At 37.6% G+C, this 19,704-nt stretch overlaps 1 protein-coding gene across 1 annotated transcript in view; it reads right to left on the bottom strand.

Moving 5' to 3' along the window:
- Positions 1 to 19,704, bottom strand: part of HMMR (hyaluronan mediated motility receptor) — a gene marked incomplete at both ends in the record, with an annotated part of 43,704 nt that overhangs the window by 14,577 nt on the left and 9,423 nt on the right. Inside the window, 12 exons of the mRNA XM_079702212.1 lie at positions 1,295 to 1,457; positions 3,911 to 4,087; positions 5,402 to 5,501; positions 5,588 to 5,740; positions 5,987 to 6,133; positions 10,860 to 10,976; positions 14,090 to 14,304; positions 15,786 to 15,934; positions 16,405 to 16,583; positions 16,718 to 16,792; positions 18,740 to 18,840; positions 18,931 to 19,017. Coding sequence (XP_079558338.1) covers positions 1,295 to 1,457; positions 3,911 to 4,087; positions 5,402 to 5,501; positions 5,588 to 5,740; positions 5,987 to 6,133; positions 10,860 to 10,976; positions 14,090 to 14,304; positions 15,786 to 15,934; positions 16,405 to 16,583; positions 16,718 to 16,792; positions 18,740 to 18,840; positions 18,931 to 19,017 — 1,663 coding nt within the window. The remainder of the gene's footprint in view (positions 1 to 1,294; positions 1,458 to 3,910; positions 4,088 to 5,401; positions 5,502 to 5,587; positions 5,741 to 5,986; positions 6,134 to 10,859; positions 10,977 to 14,089; positions 14,305 to 15,785; positions 15,935 to 16,404; positions 16,584 to 16,717; positions 16,793 to 18,739; positions 18,841 to 18,930; positions 19,018 to 19,704) is intronic.

Here is a 19,704-nt window from a genome sequence, read left to right as displayed (position 1 = left end):
ATCAAAATAGAGGCAAGCCCAAGCCAAGGTATTTTAGCCCTTAAGGTTCAGATTAGAAAAGGCCTCCAATATCAAACTAAAAAACCTGGGGATTAGAGGCTTGAAACCACCTAAGGTTTCAGAATACAGAAATAATAGTATGAGAGTCAGCATTTTTAAAAGAATATTGACTTGATGGGATGAGCTGCAAAGCTGGAAAGCCTGTCAGAAGGTTTAGAATGAGGTAATAAGGGTGAGCATCAAGGAGGAAGTACTGGTAATAGAAACTAAAATGTCAGAAACATTTAGTAAATGTAAAAATTCTGAACTTCCTTTCACATATGTAAGGACAGGAAGTTAATATTAAATACGAGATTTAAAAATATTCATTACAAACAATAATAACAACAAAAGTAGCAACAATAACAATAAAAATAATAAGAATGAAATAATCTTCAACAGGCTTTTCAGATGTTTACTTGCGTGATTCTTAAAACTCCAGTAAGAGCTCAGGAGCAGTTCGTATTGCCTGAAAGGAGTATTAAACAGCAGTGTCAGTTTTCTAAATTAAAATGAATTCATCAGTCATTATGAAGTAAAAACAGGCAGCTTCTATCTTCTCTAAGGCAGATGAAGCAATGCGTGTGTTCTTTAGCATAATTTCATTTATATTTCTTCATTCACTATTTCAGCCAATTTCAGTTTATTGTCAAAGATACAGAGATTTGTAGTCAAGAAAGAGGGAAAATCTACTTCTTCAAAATTACAAATTGGACATTTAGGTTAAAAATGCCAAGGGTATGATAGAGGGATTAACTTTGGTAGGGGGTGGGTAGGAGCAAAAAAGTCAGACAAGGTTTCAAGGAAGATATAACTTGAGCTGGGCTTGAAGGACAGATGGGATCTGAACAAATGGAGAATAGAGAGTATGGAAGCAGGAAAGAAAAGGCATTTTTTTTTTTTTTTTTTTTGTGGTATGCGGGCCTCTCATTGTTGTGGCCTCTCCCATTGCGGAGCACAGGCTCTGGACGTGCAGGCCCAGCGGCCATGGCTCACGGGCCCAGCTGCTCCGCGGCATGTGGGATCTTCCTGGACCGAGGCACGAACCTGTGTCCCCTGCATCGGCAGGCGGACTCTCAACCACTGCACCACCAGGGAAGCCCAAGAAAAGGCATTTTATACAAAAATTCTCAGTAAGAATTTCTTTTATATCAGAAACTGTTAACAAATTTTCACAAAGATGGATAACTTGCTCAATGCTGTGAAAGGAAATCCAAAGGAAGGTGAGACTTATGGACATTTATTCATTTCTTACCTTCTTTTAGCGGGGTTTTGAGAACAACATTTTCTTTCCTTTCATGAAGAAAAGCCTTTGAAGGATCAAAGTGTTTGATACCCAGAACTTTATTCAATTCCTCCTGAAGTTTTGTTTCATGTTGTTTTCTTTTAGCAAGTTGAGTGCGGAGTTTTGACACCTCCTATATAAGAAAAAATACAGTCAATAAATAATTATTGAAGATCATGTTGGTGAAATGCATTACCAATGCTACCGACAATCCCAAAGATGTTCATTTTTCGAAACTTAATGGCAAAAGCCTACTAGATATAGGCTTTCAGACTATAAATTACAAAATGACTTTGAACAGCTGTGACAAAGAAGACAAGTCATTTAAATCTTCTTGTCCCTCTACAGGTACAAAGCTATGTTTCTGATAAAAGTTCAACACCAAATTAAATGCTGAGATCCACTACAAGCATGATAGCATGAGAAGCTCTGCTGACCTGTTCCCTAGTGATATAAAAAATTATAAAAAGGCAACCACTTAAAGCCTCTGAAAATGGTCTTAAGGTAAAACAGCAAGTGAAGAAATATTTATTCAAGCAGATCCACAAAAAGGTGGTTAAAAAAGTCAGCGGCCTATTGTGTTTGAACCAGTCCTGTTCCATTTCTCTCCAATCTCTGCTTAGCGAAGCAAAGACTTTACATCAGACCCTTGCAGCCAAGTGCACAGGGCTCCCTCTTTCCCTAGCTCCCAGTCAGAGGCTTTTCCTGCCAGGGAGAGCAGGACATCAGCATCTCTCATCTTGCCCCCCAGCTACCTGTTGCTCTGAACCACAGCAAATGTTGTTGAGAGGTGGGGAGGTCTTTTCTTCCAAGGAATGGAGGCCTTATCTCAGGTGCAGAGTGCTGAAAATACGGAGACCCTGATCACCCTTTCCCTGGCTCATGAGACATGGTTTCAAACCAAGAGAGGCAAGGTGAGAGAACCTCAGGGTGCTTCCCATCTCTCTCTCCCCCAAGTCTACTGAGCATCCAGCTACTGGGACAGAGGTGTCATTCAGAGAAAAGCTTGCCATTGTCCGCAAATCCAGCTCTGAAGCTTGGGCTCAGAAATTTTGCCTGGTAGGAGAAGCAGGCTGTAAAACAAAGAGCTCCTAATTTATTCCCAAAGGAACTGACTTCACTTGCAACAGAGCTTAGAGAAGTTCAAGCTGAAGGGTGCTCTCAAGAACAGTAGAGGGACTTCCCTGGTGGCGCAGTGGTTAAGAATCCACCTGCCAATGCAGGGACAGGGGTTTGAGCCCTGGCCCAGGAAGATCCCACGTGCTGCAGAGCAACTAAGCCCGTGTGCCACAACTACTGAGCCTGTGCTCTAGAGCCCGTGAGCCACAACTACTGAAGCCCATGCGTCTAGAGCCCATGCCCTGCAACAAGAGAAGCCACCACAATAAGAAGCCCATGAACTGCAATGAAGAGTAGCCCCTGCTCGCCGCAACTAGAGAAAGCCTGTGTGCAGCAATGAAGACCCAATGCAGCCAAAAAAAAAAAAAAAAAAAAAAAAAGAATAGTAGAGTTTGTGGTACAAGGGAATTGGAAAGTGATTCAAAATGTAGGGTAAACTGTAGGCTGTCTGCTTTGTAGAGGAGAACTACTGAATGAGACGAGAGGGAGGAGCCCTACTGGAGTACTGACCTAAGACACAATTCCAACAAAGGAGCCAGAATTAGATTGGATTAGTCTGTAGAGCAACTTATTATGCCCCAGGGCACTGTTGAAAATAACAGAGGGATAAGCCAGCAGCTACTGAGTGTTTGGGGAGAGAGGAAGACAGCCTTACCAAAATTAAAGTCATCTCAGGGTGACTGTGGGCACACCCAAAACTGAACTTTCCTCAGTAGCAACATCAGAGGCACAAACTACTGGGGCTGGGGAGGAGGATAGACTTCATTAAACAAGAAATAACAACATACCTGGAAAGGGATAGCAGTACCCAGAGGTGCTACAAAATCTTATCTAAAACATCCATTTTCCAACAAAAAATTACAAAGTATGCAAACAGGAAGGCATGACCTATATACTGGGAGAAAGCAGGCAACAAAAACAGTCCAAGAGAGTAATCAGATATTGAATTTATCCAAAAAAGATTTTAAAGGCATTATAAACATGTTTGCAGAAGTAAAGGAACTAAAAGAAGGGAGTATACTTAAATTACTAGAATCAGAAATGAAAGAGGGGACATTACTACTGATATTACTAAAATAAAAAGGATTGTAAGGGAATATTATGAACAATTGTATACCAACAAATCCAATAACTAAAATGAAATGAACAAATTCCAAGAAATCCAGAAACTCCTGAAACTGTCTCCAAAAGAAATAGTCAATCTGATAGACCTCTAATAAGCAAATAGATTAAACTAGCAATCAAAAACCACCCACAAAGAAAAGCCCAGGTCCAGATGACTTTACCACTGAATTCTACTACACATTCAATAAAGAATTAATACCAGTTATTCACAAACTATTCCAAAGAAACGGAAAGGATGAAACACTTGCCAGCTCATTTTATGAGGTCAGCACTACCCTAATAAAATAAACCCCACCCCACCCCAATATCAATATCAACAGAACTAAATGTGATTTTACAAACCGATTTGAGTTGGCTATTTTCATCTTTCAATTTCACAACATGCTTGATTTTTTGCTTTAGATTCTGATGACCCAATAATTTAGCATACGAATCTCTTAGTTTATTTAGCTGTTCCTGAGCTGCACCATGTTCATTCAACAAAGCCTGTTTCTCTGCTTCAAATGCATCCAGTTGTAGCTGAAAAATATATTTTTTTATAAAGTTAAGATTTAAAACTGTTAAATCTTACTTGACTCATATAAACTATAAGTACAACTAAAGTGAAAGAAAATAAAAAGGCAAAAGACAAAAAAAAGATTATGCTGACTTACTTAGGGTTCTCCATAAATTGACTCTTTTTAAAAAAAGTTGTTTTTCATTTCAAAGATCATTATTAAAACAGAGGGAAAGAAATGAGGAAAGAAGCCCTGCTAGCCAGCCTAATCACCCACATCAGCCACATCACCCCATTATAACTAATACTGTCTTCTGACTCTATTTAACTACCAAGATTAGCATTTATCCTTTTACGATCAGCGTACTAGAGAAACACTGAGAAAAATCATAAAGTAAGTGTCACAAATTTACATAGCTTAATTATCAAAAGTTCACATCAGGAGAGCCTTCTAAGCCATTAACTTTAAGAAGCTTATTAAAAGGTAATTTTTTAATTTTAATTTTTAGTTTTGGCTGCCTTGGGTCTTCGTTGCTACACACGGGCTTTCTCTAGTTGTGGCGAGCGGGGGCTACTCTTCGTTGAGGTGGTTTCTCTTGTTGAGGAGCATGGGCTCTAGGTGCGTGGGCTCAGTAGTTGTGGCACACGGGCTTAGTTGCTCCATGGCATGTGGCATCTTCCCGGACCAGGGCTCGAACCCGTGTCCCCTGCGTTGGCAGGCAGATTCTTAACCACTACACCACCAGGGAAGTCCCTATGCATACATTTTTTAATGTAATCTTTATAGGCTTAAAAATTACCTTTTAGGGACTTCCCTGGTGGCGCAGTGGTTAAGAATCCGCCTGCCAACGCAGGGGACACGGGTTCGAGCCCTGGTCCGGGAAGATCCCACATGCCGTGGAGCAACTAAGCCCGTGCGCCACAACTACTGAGCCCACATGCCACAACTACTGAAGTCTGCGCGCTCTAGGGCCTGCATGCCGCAACTACAGAGCTTGCATGCTGCAACTACTGAAGCCCACTCACCTAGAGCCTGTGGTCCGCAACAAGAGAAGCCACCACAATGAGAAGCATGCATACTGCAATGAAGAGTAGCCCCCGCTCACCACAACTAGAGAAAGCCCACATGCAGCAACGAAGACCCAAGGCAGCCAAAAAAAAAAAAAAAGTATGCATAATAATGCAATAAAATTTATAGGCTTTTTAAAATAGGAAGTTAAATTGGTACTGTAAATGCACAGCAAAATGATCTTTCAGAAGAACCATGTCACTGTCATGACTGACAGGGAACAACATGAATTCTTAAATACAAGTAAGCTAAGTCCTAATTGACAGACCTGAAAAGGTTTTGTTTTATTATATAATTCTTCATAGAGGAGACGCCACTTATTCATTTCCTCAGTTAATTCTACCGTTGATTTTTCTTTTCCAGCTTTTCTGTAAGGGAAAATTAAATTTTAAACTATAGTATACTAGAAAAAATAACTGAGACACATGGCATTTCAGTTCTAAACTTAAATTACCTTGCTTCTCCTTTTTCCAGTTGTTTCTTAAAGTCTTCGCCTTGTTGCTTGAGTTGGTTCTGCAAATCAGTTATTTTTTTAAGAGAAGAAACTGTGATTTCTTTAACTTCTGCTTCTTTAAGTGCTGATTTGGTCTGCAGATCTAGAAGCATCCTTGGGTTTGAGAGAGAAGAGTCCACTAAACAATTTACAGCCATTTTAGTTTTTTTAACTCAAGCAACTATCAAGAATTGTACTTTTTTAACTGTGTAAATTCTTAATTTGCAATTGAAGATCACCCAAAGCAAGCCATGGGACTACAGTTTTCTGCATCACTTAGTAGCTGGCTTTCAACAACATTAAATTGTCTTAATGGTTCTCAGGTCACAGGTGTCGGCAGGTTTTATTTTTCCCCAATACCTTGCGTATTCTTGATTTGCATTTTCAGTTGCCAATATCTCATGCTGAACATCCTCTGCACTTTTCTCAGCCTTGGCTACTTTTTCGTGAAGTGACATGTTCTCCACCTTAAGATCTTCTATCTCACTTGCTGCTGATGCTTTATAGCTTATAAAAAAGAAAAAAAAAGGTTAAAGGATTTTTCTAACTGCTGTATGCATGACAAACCTATAGCTGATTAGCTTATATTTTATGCACTTTTAGGCAGGGGTCCCCAACCCCTGGCCCGTGGACCGGTAGCAGTCTGCAGCCTGTTAGGAACAGGGCCGCACAGCAGGAGGTGAGCTGCGGGCGAGCGAGTGAAGCTTCATCTGCTGCTCCCCATCGCTGGCATTACTGCCTGAACCACAGCCCCACCCCTCCCAGCCCCAACCCCATGGAAAAACTGTCTTCCATGAAACCGGTCCCTGGTGCCCAAAAGGTTGGGGACTGCTGGTTTTAGGTAAAACAAATAAAATCTTATCTATTTTTGCATTTGCATAGGTAAGAATTCAGTGTTTTGAAGTCAGTACTTATATGAACTTATATGACATATGCTGTTCATTTAAAGAGTCAAGTGCCTACTATGTGCGGAAACTAGGCCTAGAGATGAAAAGAGATCAACTACCAAACATCAAAATTATCCCAAAACAAAACGCCCACACATCCTTCCACCTATTGTCACAGACTTTATCATCCTGTGGGTAAGAGAGGGAAAAAAATGCCTCCACAGGTCTTCGCAAAAAAAAAAAAAAAAAAAAAAAATTGTAGTAAGTGTTTTGAAGGAAAACTACAGAACACCTTAGCTGATTAGCTGATAGAAATGGAAAAGGCCTTTCTGAGGAATTTACAGTTAAGCTGAGACATGATGGATAGGAAGGATTTAGCTAGCCAGTTGGGGACAAGTATTTCAGAGGGAAAAGATGCATATGTGCTCAGAGACAGGTAGAACACAGTCAATAAAGAGCTGGGACTGGAGTCTAATGAACAAGAGAGGCAGGAGCAGAAGCAAGAGGCAGGAGGCCAGTCGTCACTGGTGCAGCCCAGTGAGTGGGTTTATCTGAGGGATAGAGGAGAGGCTTCAAAGGTCTCTAAGTAAGTGTGTAGATTATTCTAGAGATACGTGGAGAACTGACGGGGGAAGGGGCAGGAATGCTACACTGGAGGATTAACTAGAAGACAATTATTTTTCAGCCCAGGTGAGCGGTAAAAGAATCTTGAACCAAGGAGTTGGCAATGGTAAGATATGAGCTCTTTTGGAGGCAGAATTGAAAAATTCAAGAAATAGATTGGATGTTGGGAGAAGGGGAGAGAAAATGATCAAGAGGACTCTAAGATTTATGGAACGAGAAGCTCAGAAGATGGAGATATCACTGACTGAGATCAACAAGAATGAGAAACTAGAGGGAGAAAGAGGTAGGAAGGAGATCAAGAGCTGTTTTGGTCAGGTTGATGTTAGACAATAGTGAGATATCTGCTTGCAGAAGTCAAGTAGGCAGCTGGATATATGGGTAGGAAGCTGAAAGGACAGGTCTGGTTTGAAGAAATAAATTTTAATGCTATTAGCATACTGATGGTGAGTGACATCATAGAATGGTTGAAAACTTCTTAAGGCAGTACTTTTTAAAATAGCAAGAAGGGAAATTGCTTTTCAGGGTTGAGAACAGCACTAAAAATTATATATATATATATATATATATATATATATATATATATATATAATTTATACAATTTATATTCATGTTGACATGCATAAATTATAATTAAAATATATATACTCACATACGTTATGTATGTGTGTGTTTGTATATATATATGTATGTCATAATATATCAGATGTAGGAACAGACCACTGGGGAAAGAAGGTACTAGTCAATGAATGGGTACTAGGCAATTGATTATCCATATGGGAAAACAAAAGTAAATTTTATCCCTTTATCACTACACATACAGAAATCAGTTCTAGGTGGAAAAATGAAAAGTGAAACTTTGGAACTTTTAGAAAAAAATTGGTGAATATCTTTATGTTCTTGGGATAGAAAGAAGTTTTGGATGTGAAAGTGTTCACATAAAAATTTGTAAACTTAAGCACATTAAAATCAAGAATTTCTATTCATCAGAAGAAACCATAGGCACTTCCCTGATGGTCCAGTGGTAAAGAATCTGCCTTCCAATGCAGGGGCCTCGGGTTCGATCCCTGGTCAGGGAACTAAGATCCCACATGCTGTGGGGCAACTAAGCCCGAGTGCCACAACTGTTGAGCTCGCATGCCTCAACAAGAGAGCCCGTGTGCCCCAAACTATAGAGCCCACGCAGTCTGCAGCCTGCGCGCCACAACTATAGAGCCCACCCACTCTGCAGCCCGGGCGCCACAACTAGAGAGAGAAAACCTGCACACCAAACTAGAGAGAAGCCCGAGCGCTGCAACAAAGAGACCGCATGCTGCAATGAAAGATCCCACATGCCCCAGTGAAGATCCTGCGTGCTGCACCTAAGACCCGATGCAGCCAAAAAAATAAAGAAAAAAAATAGATAATCAGCAAGGACCTATGTATACCGAGGAGGTCTATCAATACTCTGTAATAACCTATGTGGGAAGAGAATCCAAAGATGAATAGATATATGTATATGTATAACAGAAAAAGATACTGTACACCTACAGCATACACAATATTGTATATAAATGTTACCCCCCCAAAAATAAAAATTAATAAAAAAAGAGGTAGTGAGACACAAGCTTTAAAAAAAAAAGAAGAAACCATAAAGAAAATGAAAAGACAAGCCACACTTTGCGAGAAGATATTTGCAACCCATATCACTGATAAAAACTACAAATCAACGAAGAAAAGAAATGAAATGAGAGAGAAATGAAAAAAAGTCACATACAAGCCTGTTACAGAAAAGGAAAGATAAATCATCCATAAGAAAAAGCTCTTTTACACTTATTACACTGGCAAAATTTATGAAGTCTGACAAGTTTTGGAGGGGAGATAGATCATTGAGAACTCACACAACACTAGTGGGAATGTAGATTTTCACACCCACTTTGTAAAGTGATTGGGCATTAAATTTTAAGGTTGAACATTCACTTAAATATTACTTTAGATAAATTCTTACACGTGTATACTAGGAGACCACAAGAATATTCATAGAGTACTATTAATAAAATGAAAGAAATGGGAAACAACCCAAAAGCCCAAACTGAGAATGGATAAATAGTGGTAGATTGATAAAATCAAATATTCTATAACAGTGACCATGAACGAACACTGGCAACACTGTGATTCAATCCTAGAAACATACATAACGCAGAGTGAAAAGGCAAGTCCTAGGATATGGCATACGCTACATGACATTTTTGGTGAAATTCAGGAAAAAACAAAATTAGATAATATATTATTCATATGGATATATATGCTATAAAATTATACACAGGAAAAAAAGCAAGGAAATAATCAATGTAGACTCTGAGATGGTGTTATCTGTTGGAGGAAAGCATGAAGGCATGAAGATGGGATAGTGGAAGAACTCATATATATACCAAGCAGTTGAAAATCTTTTAGCCTGTAGGTTGTCTTCTATGAGCTCATGCACATTAATTTTACCTTTATGCTTTATAATTTATGTATACATTGTATATCTTTTCTATTTATTGAACATACTAAAATAGATAAAAGAAGAGCCCTTCCCCCCAAATTATATAAAGTATATACAATAAGTAAAAATGTTAACATTAATATACTCTTGGTGTGAGACTGTGTGATGTATTGGTATTTGTTGTATTATCCTTTGCAATTTGTAGTCCCCTCCAAAATAAACTTTAAAAAAAGGGAAAATAACAAGTGAGAAAAATAGGAAGTGAAGAAGTGGATACTGTATATAATCTTCTATCAAGAAGATGGGCTATGAGATGCAAACTATTATATATAGGATGGATCAACAACAAGGTCCTACTGTATAGCACAGGGAACTATATTCAATATCCTGTGATAAGCCATAATGGAAAAGAATATGAAAAGGAATGTATATATAACGAAATCACTTTGTAATACAGCAGAAATTAACACAACACTGTAAATCAACTATATTTCAATAAAATAAATTAAAAGAAAAAAAAAGAAGATGGGGGGAATTAGCTGGTGGTCCAGTGGTTGGTTGGGACTCCACGCTTCCATTGTAGGGGGCATGGGTTCGATCCCTGGTCGGGGGAGCTAAGGTCTCACAAACTGTGCGGCCAAAAAAAAAAAAAAAAGGCTATGAAGAGGAGTAGAATTTTGGGGTAAGAAGGGTGCTGGGAGTGACAGGTGTTATTGAATAACTGCAGAAGGAAGTGGGGGGTAAACAGAGACTTTTTAAAAATGTATTTTAAAGAGGAAGGCATATTAACATGTTTTAATATTGACTGGAAAAGTTCTAGAAGAAAGGCTGAAAGTTATGAGACAAGGGATAAATGATAGCATGAGGTCACTGAAGGTTAAAGGAATTAGATACTTCATCTGTAATAAGTGGGAGGAAGACGGGATGAGCATAGATGCAGGTGCATTTACAGGTTTGATGAAGAGGAAATAAAAGCGTTTGGATTCTTCATGTGGGAAATGATGACATGAGGAGAGTCAGACAGAAGTGCCAAAGGTCTGAGAATGCATGAAGTTTGAAGTGGGTAGTGGGAAAGGGAAATTACTATATATTCTAAGATATGAGGTAACATTAAATGCCCATTTATGATTGGACACTATGGAATTTAAAATGATACTAATTGTTTTATTTTTGTGATTGTTTTGTTGACAGATGTTCCTATGTAAACACCCCTCCTTGCTCATGTATGTTCGAGAGTGCAGTCTCCCCATACAAATACCTTTCAAACTGAGCAGTAACATCTCTCAGGCTCTGCACTGTACTGTTATACCTTTCCTGCAAAAGCAGTGTGGCCTGAGCGTGAGCAGTGTTACTTTTCTCCAGTTCAGCTTCTTTCCTAAGAAAAAGGAACAGTTAAAAGATAAAATGCTAACTGCAAATCATTAGTCTCAGAAAGAGACTAGGATATATCTTTGACACTGTGAATCATATATCCCATATCTTCATGTTTATATCAGATACTGGCAGCTTAGATCTAAATTTATGACCTACATCTAATAGCCTGTTCATTTACATGCAGCTTCATTTTATCTTTCCTGCTTTTATTTTACTTCTGTTTTCATCCTAATTTACTTACTTATCGTTTCATATCATACGTACTTAGGTAGGTAGTTTAAGCACTTTTTTGGAAGAAAGTAGATTAAAAAGACTCTGAAACAGAATCTTGATAGCAGCTAAAACTAAAGAATGTGAAGGATTACCAGTTTAAAAGCACTAGGGATGAATAAAATTTAATTCTCTGCATTTAGACATTTAAGGAACACTAGGTACAGTTAAGTTATATCTTCATTTTAAGAGTTCTTTTGAAAAAAGAGTTACAGAACTATGTAGATTTATTTTGATTATACCAATTACCCACATAATAAATTGTTAATTATCCAGATTCAACAACTTATTTAGTAGACTATTTTGCATAGACAGAATAGCTTTTAAGACATCTTTATAAATATATACTGCAAATCTATAGAGATTTTAAAAAATATTAATATTACATATTACCACAATAGTGATACAACTTTTTTGATAGGCATATGAGCTTATAAGAGATCTTTTAAAGAACTAATAAGAACTGTAGGTAAGAAGCATTATTCACTTACAGACTAAGTTGGACACTGAGACAAGATAGCTGATCAAATTCATTCTGTAATGAGTATAGGGTTTAAAAAATATATACCACAGCTAAAAGCAATCAACTAGTACTAAAGGGTTTATAATAAAAATATTCTCTTTCCTGCCCCCTAGAGGAATCATTGTCAACTTCTAAGTTTTTCTCTTAAGCTTGAAATTTCCAGGCTGGAAAGAACCTTAGAAATGATCTCGTAAAACTCCTTTATTTTATATCTAATGAAAGAGAAAATAAAAGAAATTAAGATTGTCTTGCTCAGAATCACACAACTAGTTAACAGATCTAGGAATAAAATCCTTATCTCCTGACCTCTGGACTGAGTTCTTTGAGTTAGAATAAATGATTACCTCATCTTTCTTTCCTAAACTGACATCATCCACTCAAGTTTCTTAAAGTACCTGTTCCCTGAGGCTGGTTGCAGTATAGAACAATCCCCCTAAGTACACTTTGGTAGTATTCCCCAAAATGCAAGCATAGATAAAACTTTGGTGTTTTTTTAATCAGTGACAACTAAAAGAAAACAGAAAAGGGATTAATAACAAAAGTACCTAATAAGAGATAGATACACACTTGTGAAATAAGTGGCAGCTCTGTAGCTTTATGTCTAGTCCATGGTTCCTTGCTAGAAAATGTTTTACTGCTGAAATCGCAAGGATTCAAATATTTATTCACAAATTAAACTCAAGAATCAACCCAGATATTGTTTTATTTTGTTTTTATACCTTCTGTATTTATTAGCTGACTCTCTTTTTTTTTTTTAACAACTTAAACTTTTTATTTTATTTATTTATTTTGGTCGTGCCGGGTCTTAGTTGCGGCAGGTGGGCTCCTTTGTTGCAGGTTGTTAGTTGTGGCATGCAGATCCTTATTTGTGGCATGTGAATTCTTAGTTGCAGCATGCATGTGGGATCTAATACCCTGACCAGGGATCGAACCCCTGTCCCCTGCATTGGAAGGTGGGTTCTTAACCACTGTGCCACCAGGAAGTCCCTCAACCCATTTAAATAAATGTAGTGGAGAAGGACCTATAATGTGATGAAAATAATATGGAATAAGAGTTTAAAAAAAAAAAAAAGCATGAGATCTTAGGCTTTCTACTTTTTTTTTTTTTTTTTTTTTTTTAAACCCACAAGCTTTGTCTACCTGAAATTGTCCTCCTCCTCTTTCTGGCTTTGGAGACTGAGGTTATTTATTTACTTATTTTTAAATAAATTTATTTATTTTATTTTTGGCTGTATTGGGTCTTCGTTACTACGCATGGGCTTTCTCTGGTTGTGGCAAGCGGGGGCTGCTCTTTGCTGAGGTGCACAGGCTTCTCACTGTGGTGGCTTCTCTTGTTGCAGAGCACAGGCTCTAGGTGCCCGGGCTTCAGTAGTTGTGGCACGTGGGCTCAGTAATTGTGGCTCACGGGCTCTAGAGCGCAGGCTCAGTAGTTGTGGCGCACGGGCTTAGTTGCTCTGTGGCATGTGGGATCTTCCCGGACCACGGCTCGAACCCGTGTCCCCTGCACTGGCAGGTGGATTCCTAACCACTGCGCCACCAGGGAAGCCCCAGGCTTTCTACTTTTAATGAAAAATTTTTTATTTTTGAATGTTTCCCAGTTCTGGCTGTTTTTTTCCCATTGTGCTTTTTTTTTTTTTTTTTTTTTGCGGTACGCGGGCCTCTCACTGTTGTGGCCTCTCCTATTGCGGAGCACAGGCTCTGGAGGCGCAGGCTTAGCGGCCATGGCTCACGGGCCCAGCCGCTCCGCGGCATGTGGGATCTTCCCAGACCGGGGCACGAACCCGCGTCCCCTGCATCGGCAGGCGGACTCTCAACCACTGCGCCACCAGGGAAGCCCCCATTGTGCTTTTTGATTGTTACTTCTGAAGTGTTTGTGCTCCCTCAAAAGAGGTAATTAAAAGTATAACTTACACTATGATGCACACATGGACAAAAAATGGAAATGTTTCTTATTAAAGGGTGGGAATCTTACTATTTTGGGTGTTTTTCTAAATCTGTTATCATTGTAATGCTAATGTCCAATCATTTTTAGAAAATATAAGAGCAGTACAGGAATACAAAATTTTGGTTATTAAAACTCTCTTTAGTTAAACCTTGGGCCTTAAATAAAGAAAGGGCATGGCTTCTGACTTTGGCTGTCATACTTGTTTATATGCACATCCTGTGCATGTACTTTACCTGTCCGTGTTTATCCCTTATTTGTAAAATAATTCCAACCTCACCACTCACATGACTGGTGTGAGAATCCTGAGAGAATGTACTAGAAAACACTTGTTAACATCTGAAGTCATATATAAAAATGAAGTCCTATTAATACAAACCCTTTCAGCCTTTCTTCTACGAGTTTTAGTTCTTCACCTCTAGATTCTGATTCTTCTTCCAGTTGCTTGATCAGGCTTTCAACTTGTTCCTCCTTTTGCTGTAATTTATCTAGCTCATCCAGTGCTTGCTTTAATTCTCCCTCAAAGAGACCCCTCTCTTTAACCACTTCCTCTTGAAAAGAACATAGCTTCTGTTGAAGACTAGAAGATAATTCCTGCATCCAAACAGAAAACCATCAAAATAATTTGAAAGCTTTTGAAAATTTAATAAATAAATTAAATTTAATGATTTGTGAGGTTTTACTAAGGGCAAAAAAGAAGTACAGATGATGAAGTATGGACACTAAATTCAAGAGCCTCCAGGAAACTTGAAAAATAGAGAGATATCATATTCATTTTATCATGGATTATATCCTACACCTTGTTAACATTATGGTAAATGTTATTTCAGCCTTTTTTCCTACGCAACACACACACACACACACACACACACACACTTAGAAAACTAAAATCATATTCTACAACTGACTTTTATCCTTTTTCTCATACGATTTATATAAAAAGAGTACTATGATTTCAATGTTATATAAAATATTTTAATGTTATGTAAGATGAGTAAATATGAATAAATAAATACAAGTAAATCACTTGTGAAAAAATTCTAACATTACAAATAAAATGAAAATTGCCTACTCGTATTCTAACCTTAGTTTTCCCATTCCAGAGATAACCACTAGTTTGGTATTCTATGCCTTATGGTCTTTTTCTATATATTTATATACTTAAAGTGTAAATGATATATACTGTGTATGTAAAGGTCATTTAAAAATCATAAAAATAGTAGTTGAGATCTTTTCAAGTCAATATATACAGATCTACTTAATTCCTTTGTTGTTGCAGATTGCCCAATGATATAATATTTCATGTGCATGTGAATGCCTGCTTGCCCAACTCTCACCAATGTGTCATATGAGTAAATGTTTTAATATGTGCCAATCTTGTAAGTGACAAAAACAAATTATTTCAATTTCTTGGATTACTACTAAGGTAGAGCATCTTCTCATGTTTACAGACTACCTGAATTTCTTTTTCTTTTCTTTTTTTTTTTTTAATTTTTTGGCTGCACCATGCAGCTTGTGGGATCCTAGTTCCCCGACCAGGGATCGAACCTGGGCCCCCTGCAGTGGAAGCATGTAGTCCTAATCACTGGACCGTCAGGGAATTCCCAAAGCTATCTGAATTTCTACTTCTAAGAATGATCTATTTCCATCCTATGCCTATTTTTTTTTTTTTTTTAGCGAATTGTCTTTTTTTCCTCATTGATATGTAAAGTGTTCTTTATGTAATTTGCATTTTAAAAAACTGTCAGTTTCCTTTCTTGTCTAATTAGACACTCTTTAACCATAGAACTGTAAATGCCTATGTAGTAATCTAACACAAGAATGTGCTGAAAAAATTTTTAAAACAATTTCCTTATTTTGCTTCAATTGTTGTTTGAATTTTTTCACATTATGAATAACCCTGTGGTGAACAGCAGTTAAATAAGCGACATAGGCACGATTATTTCCTCAGGATAAGATTCTAGAAGTAGAACTGCTGGATCAAAGGACATATACAATTTAAAGCCTTTCTGATACACAGGGAAATGTATTCCCTAAAAGAAGCACTAGAGTTTTAAAATATTGTAGTAAACTACCTTCTCTTGTTGCAGAAGTGAATCAATTTGCAATACTTTTTGTTGTAGCTCTTCATGTTCTTGTTGTTCAAGAACAGACCTCTCTTTTAAGTTTTGTATCTCAGAGTTTAGATTTTCATCCTGTTCTCTGTCCCTATTGATGAGGTCTTCTAGAAAAGGGAGAACATTAACAATGCTGTAATTAGATACTAATATTAACTTTGAGAAACCCAGATTCCCATAATATTCCACTATACTGCTTTATAGCATGTTACAGAGATCAAGTATTTCCAAAGGGGGGAAAAATAACTCTGAAGTTGGTATGATTACTATATATAAAATAGTATGTATATTATATAATAAAACCCCCAAACCTAGTTCTATGTATCTACCAATTTTAAATGGCCACCCAATGGGGAAGTCAAGAACTGCACAACCACATATATTTCAATCAAGATAAGAAATATATCGAAATAAACAGATAACAAATATCATAAAAGACAAAAATTCCCAAACATAGAACAAAATTTTTGTTGTTTATATAATTATTTTAGAAAGTTGTTATAACATAGCAGTACTTTAAAAAAATATCATCGGTAGTACTTATCTAAAGAAAGTAGTACTATAAACAGTGGAATACCTTTTTCTTTTTCAAGCAGCTGGCATTTAGCATTCATGTCTTCTACTTGTTTAGACAATATAGCAACATTTTCCTCCAGAGACTGCTTAAGGCTTAAAACTTCATGATTCTTCTCTTCCAGATTTTCTTCTAACTGGGCAATATCTAGCTTGTATTTTTCCACTTGATCTGATGCACAACTGCATTAAAACAAATTATGTTGAAGAGCACATCTATTTAAGCATAGGGAACATTAAATGAAAAGAGATGAAAATGATGTATTCATCACAGTTCAACAAAATAAAGTCCAATTTAAAACTACTCTTCATATTACCTTATTTCTTCAATGTACTCTAAAAGTTTTTCTGTTTCAGATTTTTCATCAATCTTTTCTTTCTCTATTGAAATACTAAAAAAAATTGCACATATTAATATACACAATAATCACGCATAATGCTTACTCTGTACCAGATACTGTTATCTCAGGTAGGCTGACTCCAGAGTCCAAACTCCTAACCATTCACTTATGTGACCTCTCAAGTTGACAATTTAATATATGCAAATAGGAGGCTCAAGTTTTTGTTTTTTTTTAAGTAAGAAAGCTTTCCAAATATATTCTGACAAAAGGGTTATGATGATGAGAGTCATCATCTGCAACACTCCAAGTGTAACAGAAATCATCTTTTCTGTAGCTTTCCTAGCTTCCCCACCCCCCACACATATAAAATAGCATTTTGTGTGCCACAAAGCCTTTGTTCCAGGATGCCTTATATTCAATTACTTATGTGTTTACCTCCTCCAAACACCACAATTTAAGAAATGGGCAAGTGACTTAAACAGACACCTTACAAAAGGATATATATGAATGGTCAATAAGCACATCAAAAGATGCTCCACATTAATAACAACAAATTAAAATCACAAATAAGGGACTTCCCTGGTGGTGCAGTGGTTAAGAATCCGCCTGCCAATGCAGGGGACATGGGTTCGAGCTCTGGTCCAGGAAGATCCCACATACCACGGAGCAACTAAGCCCGTGCGCCACAACTACTGAGCTCACGCGCCACAACTACTGAAGCCCGTGCGCCTAGAGCCTGTGCTCTGCAACAAGAGAAGCCACCACGATGAGAAGCCCGTGCACCGCTATGAAGAGTAGCCCCCGCTCACCGCAACTAGAGAAAAGCCTACATGCAGCAACGAAGACCCAATGCAGCTAAGAATAAATAAAATAAATAAATTAAAATAAATAAATAAAATCACAAATGAGATACTACTTCACATCCACTAGAAAGGCCGAAATCAAATAGATGACAACATCAAATGTTGATGAAGGTAAAGAACAGATGAAACTATCACACATTGTTAGGTGGGAGTGTAAAACAGCAAAACCACTTGGAGTGTTTTAAAAAACGTTATATGTATACAACCCTATGACACAGAAATTCCACTCCTAGATATTTACTCAGAGAAATAAAAGCCTGTGTCTACAAAAAGGCATATATAGGAGACTTACTGATAATAGTCAAAAACTGGAAACCCAAGTATTGATCAGTAGGAGAATAATAAACAAATGGAGGTATATTCATATAATGGAATACTACTCAGAAATGAAAGGAGCAAATTATAATACACACAACAGTATGGCTGAATCTCAAAAAATTATCTTAAACAAAAGAAGCCACATATACACACATATGCATGCATGTGGTAATAAATGTCCCCCAAAAGGCCAAACTAATTTATGATGATAGAAGTCAGAAAGTGGTTGCAGGGGTACAGGGGCAGCCATGGGGGAGGAAAGGGGAGCAGGAAGGAGCACGAAGGCACTTTCTGAGGGGACGGCCACACTCTCTGCCTTATCTGGGTGGTGGTTATACAGGCGTGTACAATTGTCAAAAGTCACAAAACTGAATACTTATGATCTGTGCATTGTACTGTATATGAATTACAGCTGAGTAATAAAAAGAAGGCTAGGATTGTGCATTCCTCACAGCTTCCTATACCAATACTTCTCAGTTTTGGTCTCACTACAACCTCCGTAAGATTATGTTGTTAGAAAGACTATGAGTCTTTCCTCATCATTGATATAGAAGATGTACAAAAGTAATACATTCATACATCTTTCGGCATCAAGTGTTTGGGAATGATTAGGGCTCAACTGTCCCTTAGGAAGAGAAATAGGGCAAGTAGAGGCAGGCAATGAGGTAAGTATGAAGGGAAGGTTAAAGTCTCAGTAAACAATAACTAGCCGAGAAAGGTAAATCAAAAATTGGTTACACACACACACACACACACACACACACACACACACACAAATTGGTTATACAAAGGAATCTCTTTCCTTTTAGTCACTCACAGTTTCCCCTCAAGTTGTGCTATTTTCTCCTGAGACTCTTCGAGATTCTTCTGGGTAACCTGCAGCTTCACCTCCATGCCTTCTTGTTTAGCCATCATGCTCTACACAACAGAAATATCTGTTTTAGGAAATGAGAACTTGTTCAGATCCCCCGCTCCAGACACAGCAAACTTACCAAAGGTATCACTCACCCTCATCTTTATTTCTCTTTTGTTTCTAAGTTTCATCAACTCAAGGCTTAGAATTCTCAAATTCTTCTGGTTACTATCATCAGAAAACTAAGTACAACGAACATAAAAAATCGAGAAATATTTTCTATTAAGTCCTGCAAAAAAAATCACTTAAATATTGATTATCTATTATTGGGACTATTATTTGCCTACAACATACTCTGGTAGAGAAGAGCCAGGATTACTGGTTTTACACTACTACTGTTCTTGTCTCTCCTTTTCCTTCATGTGACTTTCTGGTCTACTTTTGAAATCAGCTTCAGTGGTCATTTATCTGTATATGCTAGAAAGTCCACTGTGTGGCTCTAAAACAAGCTTCTTGGAGAGAATTTTGTAAAGTGCGTTTGCTTAACAAAATGCATCCGCATTGTTTGGTCTACTTTGAAATACGCAGACTACAGGGTACATCGCAGGCCTAATAAATCAGAATCTCCCTGAGTGGGGACCAGGAATCTGCTCCCTTCCCCGTGCTTAATTCTTATGCATCCTTACTCCCTTTGTAAGCAAAGAGCCCAGCACATTACAGGCCCTGAATAAATGACTCTTATTAAGCTGAACAGTGATTTACAGCTTCCTTCTACTTCTGTAAAAAAGCAAGACGACCATGTTAAGTCCTTTAAGATCATTAGTATGTTAATATTGATAAATACAATTTATCTATTGAACACATTTAGTCCACACAATTATTCATTTCCCACTATATTTCCAAAAGGATTTGAGATGGAAGCTTGCTAT

Source organism: Hyperoodon ampullatus (genome assembly GCF_949752795.1).
Source record: "Hyperoodon ampullatus genome assembly, chromosome: 4".
Lineage (NCBI taxonomy): Eukaryota > Metazoa > Chordata > Mammalia > Artiodactyla > Ziphiidae > Hyperoodon > Hyperoodon ampullatus.
This window is presented reverse-complemented; position numbering and strand designations above follow the sequence as displayed.